The sequence below is a fragment of the Cryptomeria japonica genome, chromosome 10 (assembly GCF_030272615.1).
Source record: "Cryptomeria japonica chromosome 10, Sugi_1.0, whole genome shotgun sequence".
Taxonomy (NCBI): domain Eukaryota; kingdom Viridiplantae; phylum Streptophyta; class Pinopsida; order Cupressales; family Cupressaceae; genus Cryptomeria; species Cryptomeria japonica.
The window spans coordinates 251,190,289-251,213,842 of NC_081414.1; the positions used below are offsets into that span (position 1 = coordinate 251,190,289).

A 23,554-nucleotide genomic window follows, 5' to 3' on the forward strand; every position below is an offset into this window, starting at 1 on the left:
TTATTGTATATACTATATATTACTATTTTTAAGCATAAATTTGAGAAAACCTGCACAGATTTTGTATTTAATATTTGTAAGCAGTAAATAGTTGTTCCAAGAGACATGTTTAACAAACAAAATGCAATTGCCAGCTTTTCACTATACTGACAGAGATAATTCCTTAATGGTGAGATTGAAGAAGACGTCTACATCGAACAGCCAGATGGTTTTGTGATTCATGGAAAGGAGTCTCATGTATGCAGATTAAAGAAGGCTTTGTATGGCCTTAAACAAGCACCTCGCACATGGTATGAAAGGATTGACAAATATTTGATAAGCTTAGGATTCTCCAAGAATGATGCAGATTCCAACCTCTACTTCAAGATCATTGAAGGTAAGGCTCTTATATTAGTACTTTATGTTCATGATTTATTTCTTACTGGAGAAGAAAAAATCATTGTCCAATGCAAGAAAGAATTAGCTTATGAATTTGAAATGAAAGATCTTGGTCTTATGCATTACTTCCTAGGACTGGAAGTATGGCAAAGACCTAATGAGATTATTCTAAGTCAAGGGAAATACACTATAGACATCTTGAAGAGATTTGGGATGATGGACTGCAAGTCCATTCTACACCTACGGAGACAAACTTGAAGAAGTTGAGTGACTCTACAACTCATTCAAATTTGGTAGATCCTACCATGTATAGATAGTTAATTGGATCATTAATGTATCTAGTTAACACTAGACCAGATATTTGTTATGCAATAAATGCCCTAAGTCAATTCATGGTGAACCCAAACAAATACATCTTGTTGCAGCAAAGCATATACTAAGGTATTTGCGTGATACAGTGCATTATGATTTGAGATACACTTCCTGTGAAGATCTGATATTACAAGGCTATTATGATTTTGATTGGGCAGGGAGTGCAACTGACAGAAAGAGTACATCCGGTTGTTGTTTCAGTTTGGGATCATCCATGGTTTCTTGGTGTAGCAAGAAACAGACATTTATAGCTCTAAGCACCGCAGAAGCATAATACATTGCAGCATGTGTTGCAGCTCGAGAAGCAATGTGGCTTCGCAAGCTCCTTGTAGGATTGTTCGGTCATACACTAGAGCCAACTATGATTCTTTGTGACAATCAAAGTTGTGTAAAGCTCTCAGAAAATCCTGTCTTTCATGATAGGTCAAAGCATGTGGAGATCAAGTATCATTACATCCGAGACATGGTGCAGAGGGAAGCCATTCAACTCAAGTACATTTGCACTGATGAGCAAACAGCTAATATTCTCATCAAGCCTCTCTCCAAAGTGAAGTTTGCGTATTTCTGAGACAAGCTTGGGGTTGTGGAGAATGTAGCCCTTACTGAAAAGGAGATTCAGCATTAGTGAGTCTTGTCATTTCTCTGAGACAGAGAAACATCCTTGTACATCTCTGAGATGGAGATGTGGCTTTGTATACTTTTGTTACCCTTGAGTATGTCATGTTGAGAGACTCCATGACATCCACAAATGGGAGTAGCCATTGTGGGCATCACGTTGAGAGACCTTGTGATGAGCTCTTGGACATCTCTGAGACTAAGATGTGTTTTCCACACATGGGAGTAGCCATTGTGGACACCATGTTAAGAGAATCCATGACAATAAGCATCCTTCCACAAATGGGTGTAGCCATTGTGGACATCATGTTGAGAGACTCTGTGATGTTTGTTTTCCACACATGGGAGTAGCCATTGTGGACGTCATGTTGAGAGACTCCATGATGATATACTCTTCATCCACAAATGGGTGTAGCCATTGTGGACATCACGTTGAGTGACTCCATGATGAACTCTTGTGCTTACCACAAATGGGTGTAGCCATTGTGGTTGTCATGTTGAGAGACTCCATGACGAAATATCTCCTTAGCTAAGAGGGAGTGTTATTTTTTAAGGTAGCTACAAGAGATATTTCTCCCATTGGCCACCTATACCTTGCTGGCCAACCTAGGAAATTGGCGCCCAGCACACATATATATGGAGGATCAAATCCTCCAATTTATGATCCGAAAAAGGCAATTTTATAAATTCGCTCCTACAAGCAGAGCAGCAATTCGACCCTCAGTAGTAGTCGTTTGTCTTTCAGCATCAGCATTATTATTTGTATTTCATAGGAGAAGTGTCTCCTCAATTGTATCCAGAATTTGTTCATCTAATCTATATATAAGAGATATATGACTGGGTTTTTCTCCCTCGAGTAGGAGGGTTTTCCCAGGATAAATTGTTGTGTTCATTGTTCTGTGTGTTACATTTCTGCTTATATTTCAATTCTGATCTAAAAAAAAAACTAACATGTCTAGAATCTAGAAAATATCCAACTGCATTCGTTTCCCAAGGCAATTTCTCCAACCTTGCATAAATCTCCTGTATCTATGGATGTGATCTATCTCTTACACAAAAAATCATGTACTACTTTATGGCTTTCATTCCAACTACAATGAGGAATCTTTTTAATTCCTATATCTTTCATCAATCTTCTTATCATTTGAACCTCACCCCATCTACCCACTTCTAAAAAGATGTTTGAGAGAACACAAGTTGTAACATTTTTAAGACCCAAATCAAAAAGCAACATCATTGTAAATATTTTGAAGTCAATATCCCATGTGCTCTACATGCACCAAGAAAACACATCCACACAACCACGATAGGTTTAACTGCATCCTAATGATAAAGTTTAGGGTGTGCTCAAGATAACCAGTATGAGCAAGAAGGTCAACCATGTAGACATAATGATCAATTGTAGGTGTAATGCAGTAATGGTCACTCATGTGATTGAAGTATGCACCGCATTCATCCACTAAACCGGCATGGTTGCATGCATAAAACACAAGCAAAGCTTAGAATGTCAAGATATGTTCTAGAGTGCTTCATTAATTCAAATATTTTGAAAGCCTCCTTGAAATATCCATTTTGAGCATATCCTACATTCCATGAGATGGCATCTCTTTGAGGTATTCCATCAAACAACTTGAATGCCTTTTTTATGCTTCCACATTTTGCATACATGTCTACCAGAGCATCTCCAACTATAATATCTAAATGAGATCCCCCAACCATTATGCTTTGATGGATATCCATACCATGTTCCAAATTCCCATTTGAGCACAAGCAGGAAGGACGTTGGCAAAGATTGTGGAATTTGGCTTTACACCTCCCAATTGCATTTGCTTGAAAGTTTCTAAAGCCTTTTCAACAAATCCATTTTGTACATATCCTGCAATCATTGCACTCCATGAAACCACATTTATATGAGGCATTTTGTCAAACAAATCAAATGCCTTATCTATGCTTCCACATTTTGGATATATGTCAGCCATAGATTCTTCAATCCTTTATGCTTTGATCGATGTCCTGCTATGACCTTTTCCGCACATCGCCCCATTGAAGATGGGGACCCTCTCCTTTCCTGCTTTCTAGGGTTTTTTGTTAGTGCTCGTGGCCTTCCGCTTCAGTTTTGCTCGATTCTGTCAAGTTTTGAACGGTTTGAGTCCTAAAGATTGAAAGTCAGTCTGTGCAAGCCAAGTGATAACAGAGTTCGAATACCGTCAAAGTGCCTAGAAAGGCCAAAGGACGAAGAACGCAATTGATTTGAACTAAGTCACAGAGTTCGCCGAACTTCTGGCTTGGAGTTCGAAATTTGGCAAACCCATAAACGCTGCCAAAAAATCGTAAAAATACGCCTAAAGTTTGTCCCGATTTTCAAAGCATTTTTTTGTGGGCGCTTTTTAGGGTTTACGTCATTTTTTTTTAATAAATATGATCGCGCCGCGTGGAATAGGGTTTTCTGTTTGTTTTTCCGCTCGCTTCGTGCCTGTGCATGCCGTGTTCGTGCCTGTGCGTGCCGTGTTCGTGCCTGACCGTGCCTGACCCTGCGTGTTCGTGCCTATGCGTGTCGTGTTCGCGCCTGCTGTTACCGCCTGTGTGTTCGCAGTTCGCACCCTGCGTGATCTCCATCACACTGTGTGATCTCCATTCGGGCGCCTGTGTGTTCGCGCCTGCTGTTCCTTCCGTGATCTCCATCACCCTGCGTGATCTCCATTCGGGCCTGCGTGTTCAGGGAGGCCATTATTTCTTCCCACCTTTTTTTTTTATATTTTATAATAATTTATTAGATATTATTAATATTTTATATTTATATAGATTATTATTTATTTATATTTAAATGTTTTTATATTTTATATTTATATTAAGATATTAAGATGTTTTATATTTATATTTAAATGTTTTTATATTTTATATTTATTAGATATTAAGATATTCTCCAATCTTTTATATAAATGTTTTTATATTTTTATGTTTTATTAGATATTAAGATAAATTTTATATTTTATAATAATATTTGTATTTTAGATAAATTTTATGTTTTCTAATTTATATTTTAAATAGATGTTTTTATATTTTATATGTTTTATATTTTATGTTTTATGTTTTACATAAAAGATAAAACATGTTTTAGAAGATATATTCAGATTTTATAATAAAAATTGATATATTTTTGTTTTATGCTATTGAAATATAATTTAATATTACTTTTCCTTTTTAGAGTCAAAAGTAAAAATTTCATATATTTAGTTTTGATGTTTTTTAAATAGAATGTAAATAATTTAAATACTAAATATTGTTTTTCTTTTGAAACATTACAAATTGTAACAAAATGCCTCCTAAAAAATCAGATTCTCTAGTATGGAAATATGTGACACGTGATGGTAATGAGCTCTTTTGTAAGGAATGTAAGAAACCTTTCAAAGGAAGTTTAACAAGGGCAAGAGACCACTTACTTGGAATCAGTGGGGGTAAAGGAGGAGGTGTTACTGCATGTCCAAAAGTGACTGCAGAAATGAGAGCTAGTTTAGAAAGAGAACAGTCCTCTTCGATTGTAGGAATGCTCAAGACGACACAAAAAAAACAAAGAATTCAAGAGGATGTGTCTAGGTTCACATCTATCTCTTCCTCTTCCAGTTCACCCAATGCCTCTTCCAGTTTACCCAAGGCCACAGGTGCATCAGGAGAAAGTGGAACATTGAAAAGCTTTTGGAAACCGGTAGAGAAACAACAAGTGGATGATGCATTGGCTGATTTGTTTTATACAAGTGCCATTCCATTCAACGTGGCAAGAAATCCTCATTTCCGTAATGCAATTTAGAAAGTTGCAGAGTTTGGCAAAGGGTACACACCTCCAACTTCAGAGGCTTTCAGAACAACTCTTTTAGAGAGGTCAAAAGATAGAGTGACAGAAAAGTTAGCTGAGGTCAAAGCTTCTTGGAAAGTAACAGGTTGCACCATATTGAGTGATGGATGGTCAGATATATGTCAAAGGCCATTGATTAATGTTTTAGTAGCTTGCCCTGAAGGTGTTGTCTTCTTGAAAGTGATTGACACCATGAACCAAAAGAAAACTTCAGAATATATTTTTCAGATACTAGATGAAGCCATTCTTGAAGTAGGGGTGGAAAATGTGGTTCAGGTGGTTACTGATAGTGCAGCGAATTGTGTGGGTGCTGGGAAGCTGATTGTAGAGAAGTACCCACAAATATATTGGAGCCCATGTGCAGCCCATTGTCTAGATTTGCTACTTCATGACTTGGCAAAATTCCCATGGATACATGAAGCAATCCATAGAGGAAGAGCAGTGGCAAATTTCATTAGAAACCACCGTCTCACATTGAGTCTATATAGGCAACATGCATCTAGGGAGTTGTTGAGGCCTTGTGACACAAGGTTTGCTTCATTTTATATCACTTTGAAAAGAGTGATTGAAGAGAAAGCAGCTTTGAGATTGGTTGTTTGTTCCAATGAGTGGGAAAGTTCAGCATTTTCTAAAAGTGCAAAGGGGAAGAACATAGAGCAAATCATTTTGAGCAGCAACTTTTGGGAGAGTGGAGCAAAAGTTTTGAATATATGTGGACCAATTGTTGATGTTCTTCGTATGGTGGATGGTGACACTCCTTGCCTTGGCATGCTTTATGAAAGCATGGACCGTTGTAAGGAATCTATTCAGCGAGCACTAAATAATGTAGAAGCAGAGTACATGGAGATTTGGGAGACAGTTGATTCCAGATGGAAGATGATGCACACACCTTTGCATGCAGCAGCATGCTATTTGGAGCCTAAGTTATTTCATATTGATAGACAAGCTAATCCTGAAATCATGCCAGGGTTTTATGAAGCCATTAGCAGGTTTGAACAAGATAGAACAATTGCAGGTCTAATTAGAGACCAAAGTTGGAAATACAGGAGAGCAGAAGGGTTGTTTGGAATAGAAGCAGCCCGAGATGATATGACACGAGATGAGGTACCTGGCTATAGATGGTGGATGAGCTATGGAGCACAAAATCCTGAACTACAATGCTTTGCCATTCGAATATTGAGTCAGGGAGCCAATTCATCAGCTTGTGAGAGGAACTGGAGTTGCTTTGACCACATCCATTCCAAAAAGAGGAACAAGTTGCTGTCCAGAAAGTTGGGAGATTTTGTCTACATTCGGAGCAATTTAAAATTGTTCATGAATAGATCAGCAAATGACTCCACATCTTCTTCACAACAACGAATTTCAGAAGGCATGGTAACTGGAGTTGCAGATGAGCCTGAGGATGACTTTGTGGACGATGAATTGGGCAGTGATACTGATCATGATGATGCTACAACAGCAACTCAGCCATGTGCTCTTGACGACCTGGAGCTTTTTTGAAGCTCTATAGTCTTGAATTTTGATTATACCTTTTTGACTAAAAACATCTTCGCAGTCTTGATGACTTGTAGGCTTGTAGCTTTTTTGAAGTTCTAAAGTCTCGACATTTGATTGTATCTTTTTGATAAAAAAAAACTTGACAATCATGATATCACATGTTTCCTATGGTTTATATTAAGAATGTTGCATCTTTCTATAATGATTTTGAATCTATTCTGCAATCTTAAGTATATTGATAATTTGTTGGATATATTACTAATTTAAAAAAAAAATTATATAAGGCGAATTTGATGCCGAATTTTTTTTCCGAACTTTTTGCCCTTGCCGAACTTCATCCGAACTCCATAGCTGCCAAACTCGAACTCGAACTCGAACTCGAACCTTGTGACTTAGGATTTGAATGAATTTGAACAAATTTCTATTTTTAGAAAGTTTGCTTTTTTGCTTTTTCCTATTTTTTAGGAAATTTTGTTTTTGGCATTTTAGCCCGATCCCCGGTATGGCTATTTTTAGAATGTTTTCCCTATTTTTTAGGGATGCCTGATTTTTGCTTTTTTGGAGAGGGGACCTAGGGTTTGCACTGGTACCACTAACCTGCTTCAATCGTGATCGAAAATTTTCAAGGTTTGACCCAAAAAGCTAAGTTCCTACATTTTAGGGGTCATGGCGCTTCAGATGATTTGCCTGAGTATGGATTCCAAATTTCAAGTTAATCTGGTTAAAATTGAAGAAATTGTGAAATTTTGAAGTTTTCCAAATATTTTCTAAGTCTGGCTAATCAATGATTGATGGTGAGTGTTATGGTAGGAAGTTCAAAAGTCACCCCAAGTTGTGGTCTTCAAAGGTCCGCCCAAGGTGATAAGTCATGAACTCTACAAACTCCGCCCTATGGAGAGAGTTGGAAAAGTTTGCCCTATGGAGACAGTTGAAAAAGTTCGCCCTATCGAGAGAGTTGAAAAGTCCGCCCATGATGGAGAATCACATAAAGTCCGCCCAAGGATATGGTGAATGGCAAGTGGTCATAGAATGTCTGCCCTCCCACTTGAGAAGAGAATAAATTGAACTCCAAAGTCCACCTTCTTGAAGCAGCTCAAACTCCGCCCTCCAAGTTGCCTAAGAGGTGAAAAGTCTGCCCAAGTGGATGAAGGAAGATGCCTACCTCTAAAAGTTTGCCCAAGTTAAAAAGTATGATGCACAAAGTTCGACTTCTTGAACACTCTAAACTCTGTCCCTTCAAATGAATCAAAGTCCGCCATGTGAGAAGGGATAAAAGTCCGCCCAAGCAAAGTGGTGTGTGAACTTAACAAAGTCCGCCTTATGGGATGATAGCAAGTGAAATAGCTTCAAAACTCCGCCCTTCCCTTGCCTTGAACAAAATGAATGAACTTCGCCCTTGGTGATCTCTCTAAAAGTCCACCTAAGGTGATGAAGGAAGATGCCTACCTCTAAAAGTCCGCCCTATGGGATGATGGTGAATGGTTATGGCCTGTCCAAACTCCGCCCTATCTATGATGACATCAAAGCATATCTATCAAACTCCGCCTTGAAGGTGTTAAGGGTAGCAAGAGGTAAGTCTAAGGCAAGCAAAAGTCCGCCTTAGAAGACATGAAAGATGATTTCAAAGTAAAGAAAGTCCGCTCTACTTGGAGATTGAAAGATGATGCCTATGTCAAGAAAGTTCGCCCAACCTTGCAACAAGTTAGAAATATGACCAACAAAGTCCACCTTGAGAGAGATGTGGTTAAGTTAAAACATGAAGTGCACATAAACATAAGGAAAGTTCCCACTCTAAAAAAGGTTCGACTCGCCTTGCAGTAAGATGAGAAGCAAAACTTCATAAAAGTTCGCCTAAGTCAAAATGAAGTCAAAGATATTTGCTAAGGATTAAAGAGAAGGGAATATTCCTTGGTGATGTCATCCAAACCTTCATGAAATTCGAACTAAGTTCCAAATTAGAAAGGGATATTTGAAGATCAAGTTTGAATATGAGCTGGAAAATCAAAATAGAAACTTGAGTTTGTGAGAGATTCGAACTTAGAAATGAAAGTAGAAAGTCTCTTGAGAAATGAATCTTGAAGATTGAGTTGATTTTGAAACTGGAATTCAGAATAGAAAGTTGCATTCAAAGGAATTCAAACTCAAGGGTGATGACCATGCAACTTGAAGCTGAATTAGAAACTTTCCTCATGAACATTCAAGACTGAAACTGATTTAGAAACATGAATTGGAAAGATATTTGCGGGTTTCTAATTGTGAAAATCAACTCTAAGTTCGAGAATTATTCTTGCAGGTTGAAGGAGGTTCAAAGAAAATTTTCACAGGTTAAGCTTATTTTTGGTGGTTTTGAAGGCATTAATCATCATTTCCAACCTTGTTCTTCATAACGCTGACAGATTTTGGAGTATAGCCAGCTGATAGGAAGCAGATCATTCGAATTTTCTGAGTTTTTTCTAAAAGATCTTTCTGTTTTCTTGTCTTTTTCTTCTCTCCCCATCGAAGGTGAAGTTGGTTTTGAATGCAGATTTATTACATTTTCTGAGTTTTCCAAGTTCGTTGGAGGTAATTTTTACAAATTTATCTTAATTTTCAGTGAGAAATAGCATGTTGGACTGAATGGGATGAGGGTTTTCAAGGTTATAAGACCTGGTTTTTGGATTGAAATAGTAAATATCCCTAGAGTGTGGAGTTTACATGTGAAAATTCCATCTTTTTGTGACTAAGTGTCAAGAAGGAGTGAAATACCAACCACTTAGTCATCATCAACCTCAAATTTTAATCTAAGTTCTGATTTCTAACTTAAGCTTCATGTTTATTTGCAGATTTCAGGCACGATGAAGTTCCAAGTTGACAAGGATGCTCCTTCGGAATCAAGAATGAACTCAAAGTGGAAGAGTATCAGTGATACCAACCTCGGGCATATCAATCTGAGGGAGTTTAAGAAGCGGATGTTCAGCTTACATAACCTTGTGCGTACCGTGATCGCACGTAAAATGATGAAGAGTGGTATCGTGCATGCTATTGGCTTTCTCCCTACCATGCAGTGCACGGAGTTGGTAGTTGAGTGCGATAGGCACTATAACCCCATCAGTAGAGATATTGTGGCACCAGATGGAAGAGTGTTGGCCAATATCAGTGATGAGGCCATAAGGGAAGCTTTTAGGATTCCGGAATATCATAATGTTGTATATGTGACCAAAGATGAGGTTGATCGAATGTATCAAGACCACATGGAGGAGTACGACGCCACCATCAATCATTCATGGTTGGACAAGCCAAGAAAGGGTGCCTCCAAGTTGTCAAGGAAAAGCTTGGTGAGGGCATATTTTAAGGAGGATATTGGAGATATGATTGTCCTGTTGAACAGAAAAATGGGTAATCCCCAAGGCGCTCCATTTGAGTCTTGGATGTATTACTTCATAAACGAGATAATGAGTGGAGTCAAGATGATTGACTAGACTCACATGATAAGCAATAACTTGGACAGCCAGCTGAGAAATCTGGAGGCAGATAGGAGCTTTTACATGAGCTCATACTTGTTCTATTCCCTTGCTGGAACCTATAGATATAGAGGCCTCACCTGTAGAGGGGAAGTGGGAAATAAAGAGAATCAATTTCCTGTCTACGATTGTTACCCTCAACTGCACATGGACGAAAAGTTACATTTCAAGAGGGTAAATGATACATTTTTTATGCATATCACACGAACACTGCAAGGTGGATTACATCAGAGACTCTCAAAAGAGTCTATGGATTTCATAAGCAAATTCAGGTATTGGTATATTCAATACCTGAAATTCACCTATATCAAAATTTAGGGATTTTCTGGATCTCCCTATAAGCTCCCAATCTACCCTACCAACCGAGTTGTGCTACTGGAAGTTGTGAGGCAACTAGAGGGCTATATGACAGTTCAAAGAGAGAAGCAAAAGAAGGCAGGAACATCCTCTCTAACGATTGAAAATGGACTGAAGACATCCCCGTCATCACAGGCTGCTGCCACTGCAGAGAAAGAGTTGGCTTGGTACCCTTTCTACCAATACAAGGCAAGAGGGAACTTTGATCCATTCCATAAGATGAAAAAGGTAGAAGGAATGGTATTCGAGCACACAACTGATTTGGAAGATTATTGGGCTAATGCAGCCGATAGTTTCGATATCAGAAGAAGATTTTGGTCAAGGATTCCTCTGAGTATGGTGAGAGCAACAGAAGTATTCAAAGTTGCTGATCAAATAGAAGACAGCCCTGAGCTTCAGCAGTCAGGCTTCAAGAAGATAAGAAATGAGCCACTGGCCTTGGTTGATTAGTCAGAAGGAGAAAAGTCAGATTTGGCAGACCTTATGAGATCAGTGGTCGAATACTCCAAGTGGTGGACATCTGAGAAGACAAAGCAACTGAAGTCCAAAGGTGTTGCCCCGACTTATGATTTGATGGGAATGGATGACTCTGTGTCTTCCAAGCCTGGTATCTCTACAGGCAATGCTCGGAATCCAGAAAGTGTTGGGTCCCGGAAAAGAAAAGAACTTGTGGGAAGCTCTGGAAAGGCCAAGGGAAAGAAAGTTGTTGGGGAAAGACATGAATCCAATGAAGGTCATTCCATTTTGAGTGTTGCATCTGATGTGCCTGACCAGAATGCAATTGAAAAACAAGAGATGGACACAGATATGGGGAATAATGAAGTAAGAGTGTTTTCTCCTTCAATTGAAGAAATAATGAGAGGCTGTCCAAAACCCGAACAAGGAACAAGTTCTTACTAGAGCCACAAAAGTTGAAGAACCTGAGCCTCCAGTAGTTTTCCTTGATGGTATAGTTACTGGACCAAGAGGGACAGATGGTGGATTTGATCAAAATGCTATGGAGCAGTCAACCATTCCTAATTGGTTGAGAGAAAGGATAAGGGCTAAGGGTCCTAATGAAACCCTCTCTGAAGAAAATACAGCAGCATTTTTGGCAAAGGTGAACGAACCAGTCGTGATTAAACCACCTAAGCCAACTAGAAAATTCTCTTTGATTCAGAGGGATAGTGCAGGGGTTAGAACGGTTCAGATAGCTGTGCCGAAAGAGGGTAAAACTCGGGACAATATTGCCCCGGAAGATTATAAGATTACTACTGTAAAGTTGGGTAAGCCTACTCAGGACCAAGAAGTCCAATACTTTGACGACTCTTGCAACGCCCTCAAGGCAAGGCTAGCCAAGTAGAAGGAAGAAAGAAAGAAGGTTGAGGAAGAGAATCAGCAGTGGAGGAAATATGTTCTCCATCTAACTAAGCCACTTAATCATGAGATACCAATCACCCCTCCGCAGCCTCTTCCACAAGAGTCGATGAAAGATTATGAGGACATGAAGGGCACGTTCACGCAAGCTAAGGAATGGATCTCAGATGCTTCGGCACATGCTGACATACTTGTGGAAAATTTGGTATCAGCACATGAGTCGGCTTCTTCATTGGTTAGCAGAATTCAGGACTTAGCTGCAAACTGGGAAGATATTGAAGAAATCCAAGGTGAAATACTTCCGCAATTGAGGGTTAGCTGAGGCCTGTCAAAGCGAAACTTGGTAGATGCAGGTGTCATCCAGGCTGGGGATAGGTATGATTTTAACACTTGGTATTATGCTTTGGTCACCAGGATTGAAGTCCTGAAGAAATCTGAAACTAAGTGTTTTGAGACAGAGGAAAGTGTCAGAGAGATTTTAAGTAAAGAGTTTCGTGTGGCATCAAAAATTTGGCAAAAAGAGAGTATACGAGAAAAACACCTGCAAGCACAGAACTTGAGAGCCAGAATTCAGTCGAGCTTTTTTCAAAGACTCGGGGATGATTGATAAGGGTGATCTCTCAAGGATCGTGAGTTTTCTCCTCATTGACGAGAACTTTCTTGTCCAGGTAGTTGAGTGGGAAGGCATCCTCGCCACGTGTACTAATGATGTGGACATCGTCGACTTCCAAATTAGTAACCTGCCAAGTGTCACTATGGAAGAGGTTCGGCTCATCATGTCCAAATACATTGGATCTGCAAAAAGGGAAACCGAACACTCACCTCGGTGACAATAGAAGCTATGCCACATGTCACTTTTTTGTCTGTTATGACTAATAGAGTTTTGAGAAACCCTAATTAGGGTTTATAACTTTCAATCTGGGCCCTTGATCACTGTTTGATCTTGGTCATTCATTGATTTCTGAAAACTATATAAGGCTACCTCCTCTCATTTGGAGGGTGTGAGGTTTTTGATATATTGTTGCGTGAAGGTCATTTTTTCAAATAATACATTGCATGTGCGCTTTCTCTTAAGGCTTTGTAATCTTTGTTGTTTGAGTGATTAGCATGGTTTCAATTTCCTCAACACATTAATTAGAAGTTAATTTAGATTTGCTTTCATGTTGCTAGAATTGAATGAAGGATTTGATAAGTATTAATTAACGGTGTATCTATGCTCATACTTTTGGTGAATGGATAATTTCCATTTCACTGTGCAAAGTAGTCTGAGCCTATCCCTTGTGTATGCCAACATTTCGATCATAAGCACAACCCGTTGAAGATTGCACCCGCTTTGTGTAGTTTCCTTAGTGTGGCGAACCAAAGTGTGGTTTCCCGAGAACACCTAGTTAATACCGTCTCCAGAGTTCATAGGTTTAGATCAACTTTCTTAACCTTATCTCCCTTTTTTCCTTTTTGAGAGTCTAAATCTCGGAAAATCAAAAAAAAAAAAAGAGCCTAAAATTGGCAAATCCATCAAAGTCCAGAAGCTTAAAAGACATTCATAAACGTAAGTCCCCCTTGAGATTTTCAGCATACACTACCCAAGTACCTATCCCACTAAAGTTGCCTGTTCGCACATATAGACCTTGGAATTGTTGTTTATAACTAGGTAAGAGGGTTCGGATTGCCCTAAGGCAACATCCGAACCCATATAGGACTAGGTCCTATCCTAAAAGGGTGACGTGCCCCCAAGACGGGACCAGCCCCATAACTCCACGCCACATATGTAACACGCCACACTAAATTAACTTGGCACCAAAATGCATATATTCTATCAAGACCAACTTGGGGTTATATGGGTTAAATGCTCATATAAATAAAGATCAATTGCAAAACACAAATCACACATTCATTATTCATTTGATCCTATGCAAAATATATGTCTGCCAGTTGCGAGTTAAGGAGGAAGAAATATATGTCTGCCATTGCGAGTTAAGGAGGAATAAACATGTCTGCCATTGCAAGCTAAAGGAAGTATATTAGATCTGCCATCACAGCGAAATACCTCAGTTACATCAGCGAACTACTTCTGCCAATTAAAGTGTGAAATTCATTCATGTGAAGAGCAAACTGGTGTGAAGGAGTGCAAACTGAAGTTGCAGCCAATCAAAGAACAGACTTCATACATTACCAACCTAGGGTTTGGACATGATTGCTGTTTGAAGGGTTAAAGGTGCAGATGTGACTACTTGATGCTTGTGAAAGTGCAGTCTTGTGGAAGACATTATCAAAAACCTTCAAGTACTTGAGATAAGTGTTGTAACCCTCATATGAACATAATTCATAATCAGATCTGAAGATCTTTTGGCTGGATTTTTCCTCCTAGGAGGTTTTCCCAGGGTAACCTTGTCTTGTGTTTATTTGTTCCTTTCTTTGTTATGCTTAAATCTGGAAAATAACAAACCCTTCATCTAATCAATTTAATTAGTAATTAAATTCTGATTTTTCTGAGTTTAGATTAATCTGAAAGTGCTAAATTTAACATGGTATCAGAGCCAAGTTGTGATCAGATCTAGCATCCTGTAGCCTAGATCTTGCACCTTCTTGTTGTCGTGATGACAGGTTCCAGGATTGAGGAAAGTTTGAAAAGGTTTCCTGATCAAAGGTTTAGCATGGTCACATCTTGATCCAGCATGCTTGAAGATCCGACTCTTCAGCGTCATCCAAGCTAAGTATTTTTAAGTCATTGCATTCTTGATTGCAAGATATATTATACTCAGCTTATCCAAAGGATTATCGTTTGGCTGACCTAGTTCTAGATCGTATTGATTTTATGATTCTAATTGCCTTAGTTGGTAGACTTATCTAATATAGATATCATCATGATTTGCATACTTTTTTGGGGGAACTTAGAAGGTATTCTAAATTTTTGTTTGAGTATTGCAAGGTATTATAGATCGACTCTTCGTTAATACTTTGATTGGAATCAGGAATGTCTTGGACTCATCATCCACAGTTGTCATCTATATAACTATGATCTAAATACTTGTTATGCTCTCTACACATGTAGTTTAGATATTGGTATTATGTTAAATAACATGGACTGGTTCTATTATTGACTTTTGCTCTAAAAGTTCTAAGTGTCCTTGTGATAAATACTTATACGCATTCTAAGTGAGTAGCAATGCTTGGTTGATTTATGTTCTTTTAAAATGATCTTCATTCATGACACTTCTTATTGACTTGAATTTCTACTTCACATGAACAACTTATGGAGATGTGTACAGTCATGAGGAGCTAATGATTGTTTGCCTTGGCATCATTGATATTAGTATACCGACTGAGGTGTAGGAATTTTATGTTCTATTAATTATGAAGATGAACTCTTAATGAACAGATCGAGATCACTTTGACTCAATATTTTGGCCTATGTGTAATTTTACTGATAGGTGTCCCTGATAGAAAAGTTTAGTTGAAAGATGATCTGCAATCATGTTCATAGTATGCAAGGATTAATGTTAGACGAAGAAACTTATTTTTCTTGTCTATTACAGCCTTGTAGTTCGTACAATATAGATCTTCTTCTTGTGCCTTTTTTTTTACATATGGGATTCTCCTACTATCATAAACTACCTTGAGATCTGTTTGGTTTTGATCAAGTATAAAATTGTGCTTGATGGATAACAAAGAGTATAACTAATGAGTATTTTATTAATATCATTTTGCAGAATGATGTTGTTATTAGATCAATTTTATCAATGCTCACTTGTTTTGATTACTTCCTCTGGACTGAACTGCAAATAGATGAACTAATGGATATTATGGCTGCATTCAGTCTTTAGTCTTTTCTAGTGTTTCTTTTGAGATGTTCTCAACCTTCAAATCTGACCATTGATGTGAAGAATGAGATCTACTATAAATGTTTTATGAAGAAGTTATGATTTAGGGCAAATCTCTCTTGTAATACCAAAGATAATGATCAACCATGGACCTTAATGGAATCTTGAGTTCTGTTGTCTGCTCCAAGAGATTGAATTTATATCTTGCCTTCTAACGTTGCATAATATTGTTATTCATTGGCTGAAACTATTTTTACAAATCTATGATTCTATTTGTGATTCCCCTTTGAAAGACTTCGCAATTGATTTCTTAGGATTTTCGTTTTCTATCGATAACATTTATTGGCAATCTTGTTGTGTAATCTCTTGATGGAATTTATTCTCATCTTATCCCAACAATTGTGCTATGAGTCCACCTTATTGAAAGATAGATGGACAGGATCCTTGAGATTAACATAAAAGATTGATTGTGCAGAAGTTAAGGGGGAGCGCCTCCCTCTGAGTTGGTATACTCTAACCTATGTTGGTTGATTACCTTTTATTATGAGTATTAGCATCTAATTCTTTTCTTGGGTCAAGCATTTTCAATTTCATTATGATTGAACTGACTTGATGCTTAAGAGCTAAGTCACAAGGTTCGAATTCGACAGCCATGAAATTCGGATGAAATTCGACAAGGGAAAAATTTGGATAAAATTCGCCTTCTATAATTTTGTTTATTTTTAAATATATGTATACTTATAATAAATTATCAGAATAGCGACCCTTGTTGGAGAAAATCCGAGGGCAACCCAGCAGTTGCAGACACCCATGACCCAATAGATACAAAGCATATAGAAAGAATACCCACGACCAGCTGAGTTGTGTTTAGAGGCGGATAGCAGTGCTTTATAGAGGAAATTTGATTAAATTCGATTTTTTTTATAGAAGTTTGAAATTCAATTAAATTCGAACCTCATCCATGAAAATCGCCGTATCCTGTGACTTAGCTTAAGAGTATGATTTCCTATCCCGAAGTACAGGAAATTGATTGGATCTTTCAGTGGCTTGGAATGCTTCTGAAACAAGGTATGCTAATTCTTCAAGGGAAATTATTGGGATGGGCATACACTCAAAGGATGTTCAAGTACTTTGGAAGCTGTGATTGGACACAGCTGCTGCTGAGAGGGAGTTCCAGCTATTTTGGTATATCTTAAGGGGTTATGAGATTCAGGTGTCCATGTATGGCCTCGAACAGGACTCTCGTGCTTGGTATGAAAGAATACTTGTTAAGTTTAGAATTTTGTAAAATGATGCTAACTCTAACATCTACTTTAAGTCATCCAATGATGAAATGCTAATTAGAGTTCGATATGTGGATGATTCATTTCTTACTGGTAAAGATGAACTTATCATTAGATGTAAGAAAGAACTAGCTTCAGAATTTGAAATGAAGGACTTAGGTTTAATGCATTATTTTCTAGGTCTAGAAGTATTGCAAAGGTCTAACGAAATTTTTCTAAGTCAAGGAAAGTATACTATTGATATTTTGAAAAGATTTAGAATGATCGATTGTAAACCTATGTCTACTCCTATGGAATCTAACTTAAAGAAGTTAAGTGTTTCTGCGGCTAATTCTGATTTTGCAGATCCATCAGAGTACAAGCAGGTGATTGGATCATTGATGTATCTAGTTAACACTAGACCAGACATATGCTTTGCAGTGAATGCTCTCAGCCAATTCATGAGCTTCCCCAAACATGTTTATCGTGTTGCAGCCAAGCACATCCTAAGATTCTTGAGAGGCACAGTTGATTATGGGCTGAAGTTGCTTAGGTTTAGATTGGTCAAGAAGTGTTACGGACAAGGAAAACTCTTCAAGCATTCACCCACTACGATCTCTTGGACCTACAGGGACAGTCCTCGGTTGCATTAAGTATTACTGTAGATAAATACATTGTTGCAAGTGTTGCATCAAGAGAAGCAGTGTAGTTTCTCAAAATTCTTGTTATGCTATTTTGATTTATTATCAGGGTTGTATATTGATGCCTGACAATTCAGTGTTTTATGGTAGGACAATCTTGTATTGCAGATGTTCTCACCAAGTCTCTTGAAGCTTGAGATAGACTTGGAGCTGTGGGGAACACCGCCTTGGTTGAGAGGGAGTTTCAACCTCTGTGATACATTGTATTGTATCAACCATCCTCTGCGGGCAATGTACGATGGTATTGTATTCTTCTTTGGGAGAAGATTGAGGTAAATACAATGAATGATGGATATGCGTGATCGATGGCATGGAAAGACTCCATGATGTGCATGAATAATTGTGTATGTATTCATAACTTGCAAGTGTGCATGTTAAAGGTTGAAGTCATCCTCCACAGGCATTACAAGATGGATATTATGGGATATGGTGCAAATAGGTGCAAAGAGGCACCATTCAGCTAAAGTATATTAGCACAGATGAACAGGTTGCAGATATTCTTACCAAACCCTTATCCAGAGTGAAGTTCAAATGCTTCAGAGACAAACTTGGCATTGTGGAAAATGAAACCTTGGCTAAGAGGGAGTTTCAATCTCAGTGACTCTATCTGCAGCGTTTTGATCATTCTTTGCTTGTGTGCAAGAATGAAAAGTATCCAATCTATGCTTGTGTGCTAGATGGAAAATTATGATTATGTAAAGACCCACTTGTGTATTACACTTTCTATGCTTGTGTGCTAGAACCATCCTATGCTCGTGTGCTAGGTGGAAGATGTAGTTCTATGCTTGTGTGCTAGATCCATTCTATGCTTGTGTGCTAGATGGAACTCTAAAGGTTCAGATTATGTATTCTCTTCTTCCCTAGTTAAGAGGGAGTGTTGTTTATAACTAGGTAAGAGGGTTCGGATTGCCCTAAGGCAACATCCGAACCCATATAGGACTAGGTCCTATCCTAAAAGGGTGACGTGCCCCCAAGACAAGACCAGCCCCATAACTCCACGCCACATATGTACCACGCCACACTAAATTAACTTGGCGCCAAAATGCATATATTCTATCAAGGCCAACTTGGGGTTATATGGGTTAAATGCTCATATAAATAAAGATCAATTGCAAAACACAAATCACACATTCATTATTCATTTGATCCTATGCGAAATATATGTCTGCCAGTTGCAAGTTAAGGAGGAAGAAATATATGTCTGCCATTGCAAGTTAAGGAGGAATAAACATATGTCTGCCATTGCAAGCTAAAGGAAGTATATTAGATCTGCCATCACAGCGAAATACCTCAGTTACATCAGCGAACTACTTCTGCCAATTAAAGTGTGAAATTCATTCATGTGAAGAGCGAACTGGTGTGAAGGAGGGCAAACTGAAGTTGCAGCCAATCAAAGAACAGACTTCATACATTACCAACCTAGGGTTTGGACCTGATTGTTGTTTGAAGGGTTAAAGGTGCAGATGTGACTCCTTGATGCTTGTGAAAGTGCAGTCTTGTGGAAGACATTATCAAACACCTTCAAGTACTTGAGATAAGTGTTGTAACCCTCATATGAACATAATTCATAATTAGATCTGAGGATCTTTTGGCTGGGTTTTTCCTCCTAGGAGGTTTTCCCAGGGTAACCTTGTCTTGTGTTTATTTGTTCCTTTCTTTGTTATGCTTAAATCTGGAAAATAACAAACCCTTCATCTAATCAATTTAATTAGTAATTAAATTATAATTTTTCTGAGTTTAGATTAATCTGAAAGTGCTAAATTTAACAGGAATCAGCAGTGATTTTTCAGGAGAGGATAGAATACCTTTGGGTATCTTATTCTAATGTTTGGTAGATGATAAAACGTACACCATGTCCATGCCCTGTTTCAAAGCTCCCATTTTGGGACAGGCATCGAGGACGCTATCAAAGGTTGTGGAATTCAGCTTTACACCTGCCAATTGCATTTGCTTGAAAGTTTCTAAAGCCATTTCAACAAATCCATGTTGTACATTTCCTTCAATCATGGCATTCCATGAGACCGCATTTCTTTGAGGCATTTTCTCAAAAAGGTCATGTGCTTTGTCTATGCTTCCACATTTTGCATACACGTCAGCAAGGGCAGTGGCAACTACAACATCTGACAAAATTTCTCTATCTTTTATGCTTTGATGGATATCCATACACTGTTCCATTTGGCACAGGCAAGGAGGATGCTGACAAAGGTTGTAGAATTTGGCTCACTTCACATGCTTTGTCTATGCTTCCACATTTTGCATACATGTCTACTAAGGCAGTTGTAACTAAAACATCTCACAATATTTCTGTTCTTTCTGTAATGCCCATGTTCCAAGTTTGTTTGTTTTTTTTAAATTCTTCTGCTGCCTCCTATATTACAAGAAAGAACATGATAATCACAACAGCTAAGAAACAAGATATTCTTGTTTGATGTTTTTTTCTTCACAGACTAAAAATTTCAGTTTTAAAAAGATCAGACCAAATTTACAATAGAGCAACAATTATAACTCATCTTTTTAAATGCAGGAACAAGCAAGCTTGCTTCATGTAAATAGATTTTTGCTAACTGGCCTTCTGTTTGTTTGTGCCCTCATTGCTAGGTTACGATTAGCACATTCAATCAAAGGGAGGGAAGATGGTTACAAGTGCCATATTTAATGTTCTACCAGGGATGCTACTCATTCCTAATAGCTAATGTAAAAACCTGATTTTATTGAAAACATTGTATTGTGATTGGGAAACTGCTCTCTATACATTATTATACACTCTAGTTACTCTGGTATTTATTGTTTATACACTCTAGTTACTCTGGTATTTATTGTCTAGCAATAAATACCAGTAATGATATTTATATACGTGTAGCGATATAATAGTTATATGTTATGATGTTCTGTATATGGTATGGTAACTTATCTGACTCTGAAATCTTGTAGTATATTGTTGTATGTTTTATTTCCTTTCCACCTAGAAGAAAATGCTGAACTGGGAACAATCAAATATCATTGATTAATAATGTGCATTTCTAAAGATCTTTTTGTTTGAGGTATGGTGGGATTCTTTGATATGTGAATGATAACTTATAGATTAAGGATCTCTAAAAAGATTAGTATTATTTAAAATATTATAATGAGTGTAAAAAGTAAAACAATAGTGTAGAAACTAACTAATCATTAGACTGTTCCACCTTTATTTTGATATAGGTACTTAAGACTATTTTTACCTGGGCCAGGGAATCATCTACAGAAAGCTGAACTGCACTTTGGCATGTACATCAGGCCTGTTTTCAGCATGTTAACTGAAGGGTATCTCAAGCAGCAGACCTTTGTATTTTTTATCAAAAAGTACAACAGAACACAAAAATGGAAAATGATAACAAAAAAGAAAATCCTAGATAAGACATAAAAAAACATCTAGGATTCCTCGTAGATGAACAATAATCTTGAAGTTGGGATGGCTACTTCATCTTTCAATCTTCAACATTTATATGAAGGATTAAATGTGCTTTGATACCATAATAAATTGTGGAAATGGAGAAAATTGCATTATGAAAGAACAAACCAAACAACTGAAATAGAATTTCACTTCACACCTGCCAATTGCATTTGCTTGAAAGTTTCTAAAGCCTTTTCAACAAATCCAATCTGCGTCTATCCTTCAATCATGGCATTCCATGGGATCACATTTCTTTGAGACATTCTTTGAAACAATTCACTTGCCGTGTCATTGATTCCACAGTTTGCATACATGTCTACCAGGGCAGTTGCAACTACATTTGGCAGCTACAACTACAACATCTGACATTATTTCTCTTTGCTTCATGTTTTTATGGATGTCTATACCAGCTCTAAAGCTCCCATTTTGGCATAGGCATAGAGGATGCTGGCAAAGATTGTGGAAATTGGCTTTACGCCTGCCAATGGCATTTGCTTGAAAGTTTCTAGAGCTTTTTCATCAAACCCATTTAGTGTGTATCCCACAGTCATGACAGTCCATAAAATCACATTTCTTTGAGGCATTTTGTCAAATAGTTCACGTGCCTTAATAATGCTTCCATATTTTGTGTAAATGTATATCAAGGCAGCTACAACTACATCTGATGAAATTCTTCTATTCTTTATGCTTTAATGGATGTCCATGCCCTGTTCCAAGACTCCCATTTTGGCACAGCAGGGAGAACGCTGCCAAAGATAGTGGAAGTTGGCTTTATACCTGCCAATTGTATTTGCTTGAAAGTCTCGTAAACCTTTTCAGCAAATCCATCATGTGCATATCCTACAATCGTTGCAGTCCATGAGGACACATCTCTTTGAGGCATCCCATCAAACAGTTGATGGGCCTTATCTATGCTTCTAAATTTTGCATACCTCTACTAGAGCCATTCCAATTACAACATCTGACAAAAATCCTCTTTCTATTAAGCATGTCCATATCCTGTTTCATAATTTCCATTTTGGCACAGGCCAGGACTATGCTGCCAAATGTGAACTGATCGGGTTGAATGCCTGTTTGTTGCATTCAGCACACCTCTTCAAGTCCTGAAGCAAATTGTGAAGATTTTGCCACTGTCCACCCCAAGTAATTGCTTTTTAAATCATTGATTATTAATAAAAAATTCAATTTAATTTTGATTGTTTCACCCATTGACAGTTTATTATTAAGGTGCTTGGTCATATTGAAACCCTTGCCCATGGTTCTAATGTTGTCCTATATCATTTCAGCTACTAAAACAAGAGTTTTCGTTTATTCTACCAATCTTGCAGGTTCCATCAATCAGGGTAGTATATGTAAGAAATCAGGAAAACAATGAGCATGCCTCATTTTGTGCAAGAGCTCATGCGCTTCCTCGATTTGATTCCATTTCGCAAAGCCTTTTGTGAGGGTGTTATAAGTAATAACGTTTGGATGTATTTCCATCCCTTCCATTTCAGCAAGAAGGGAGTTGATTCTACAGAGGTCGCTGTCAATTGCAAGACCACCCTAAAGCGCAGTGAAGGATACGACATTGAGAGGAAGTCCTTCAGTTATGGTTGAATGTAAAAGATCCCAAGCCTTGTTCGTGTTTCCCGATTTACAGAGGGCATTAATGGACTGAGTAAAGTGCACAACATTAAATTTGTGCATCATGTGACGAAGGGCTTTCTCTTGATTGTGTGCGTGTTGAAATGGCGTTTTGTATTTTTTTGTCAAGAGAGTAGAAGTTACCTATTTAAAGAGGGGGCATGTCGTGCAGCATCGCCATCTTCATGGGGTTAATAGAGCAAAGCAGAACAAAACCCTAAAATTTCTTCTCCTCTTGTAAACAAATAAAATAAAAGCAGATATTATTCCCAGATGACTATCAATGAAATGATCAATTGAAAGCATGTAGCTCATTTCAGACATTAATCAAGTCCTCCCGCTTCACCATTACGGATTTCGCGTTGATCCATTATCACAAACATTCATCGAACCAAGAACCAATAGAGAGAGTAACGGAAAGCAAAAAAAATTGTCCCCCGAAAATTTCAAACCACCTCTAACCTAGGCGCAATTTCACCTTCCATTCGCACAATTAGTTCATAGTGAGCAAACCCATGCCAAGGCCACACCTTGATCAAGATCTTGCCTTAGCCAAATTTTCACCTCAAGACTTTAATGTGCCCAATGTTTTCATGCTTCATCATTTATCTATTATTGAAAGCAACTTTGGTGACTAGTCTCTCAATTTAACCCATGCCACTCTGAAACCCTAATTCTTAGCATCTCAAAACCCTGAGACCTTTCTTGCTTGCAAAAGAGATCTTGATTATTTACTAAGGCAAAACATCCTATTTGGAGCTTAACTCAAACTAGAAGGCAAAAAAGGGG

General features: G+C 38.0%; 2 protein-coding genes across 3 annotated transcripts in view; one reads left to right on the forward strand and one right to left on the reverse strand.

The window, feature by feature from the left end:
- Positions 1 to 23,554, reverse strand: part of LOC131059852 (uncharacterized) — a 48,971-nt gene that overhangs the window by 20,511 nt on the left and 4,906 nt on the right. The window lies entirely within an intron of this gene.
- LOC131059865 (uncharacterized) lies at positions 5,408 to 6,715 on the forward strand. The gene is made up of 3 exons (XM_059212358.1): positions 5,408 to 5,963; positions 6,045 to 6,419; positions 6,543 to 6,715. Exons 1-3 carry the CDS (start codon positions 5,408 to 5,410, stop codon positions 6,713 to 6,715), a joined length of 1,104 nt encoding a protein of 367 aa, XP_059068341.1.

What these genes read in the sequence shown, in the direction of transcription:
- LOC131059865 (XM_059212358.1), top strand. Translation starts at nt 5,408, where the DNA reads ATGAACCAAAAGAAAACTTCAGAATATATTTTTCAGATACTAGATGAA. An exon ending in TGTTCTTCGTATGGTGGATG is followed by an intron (nt 5,964 to 6,044) that starts GTGACACTCCTT and finishes TAAATAATGTAG; the next exon opens with AAGCAGAGTACATGGAGATT. An exon ending in GGGAGCCAATTCATCAGCTT is followed by an intron (nt 6,420 to 6,542) that starts GTGAGAGGAACT and finishes TGAATAGATCAG; the next exon opens with CAAATGACTCCACATCTTCT.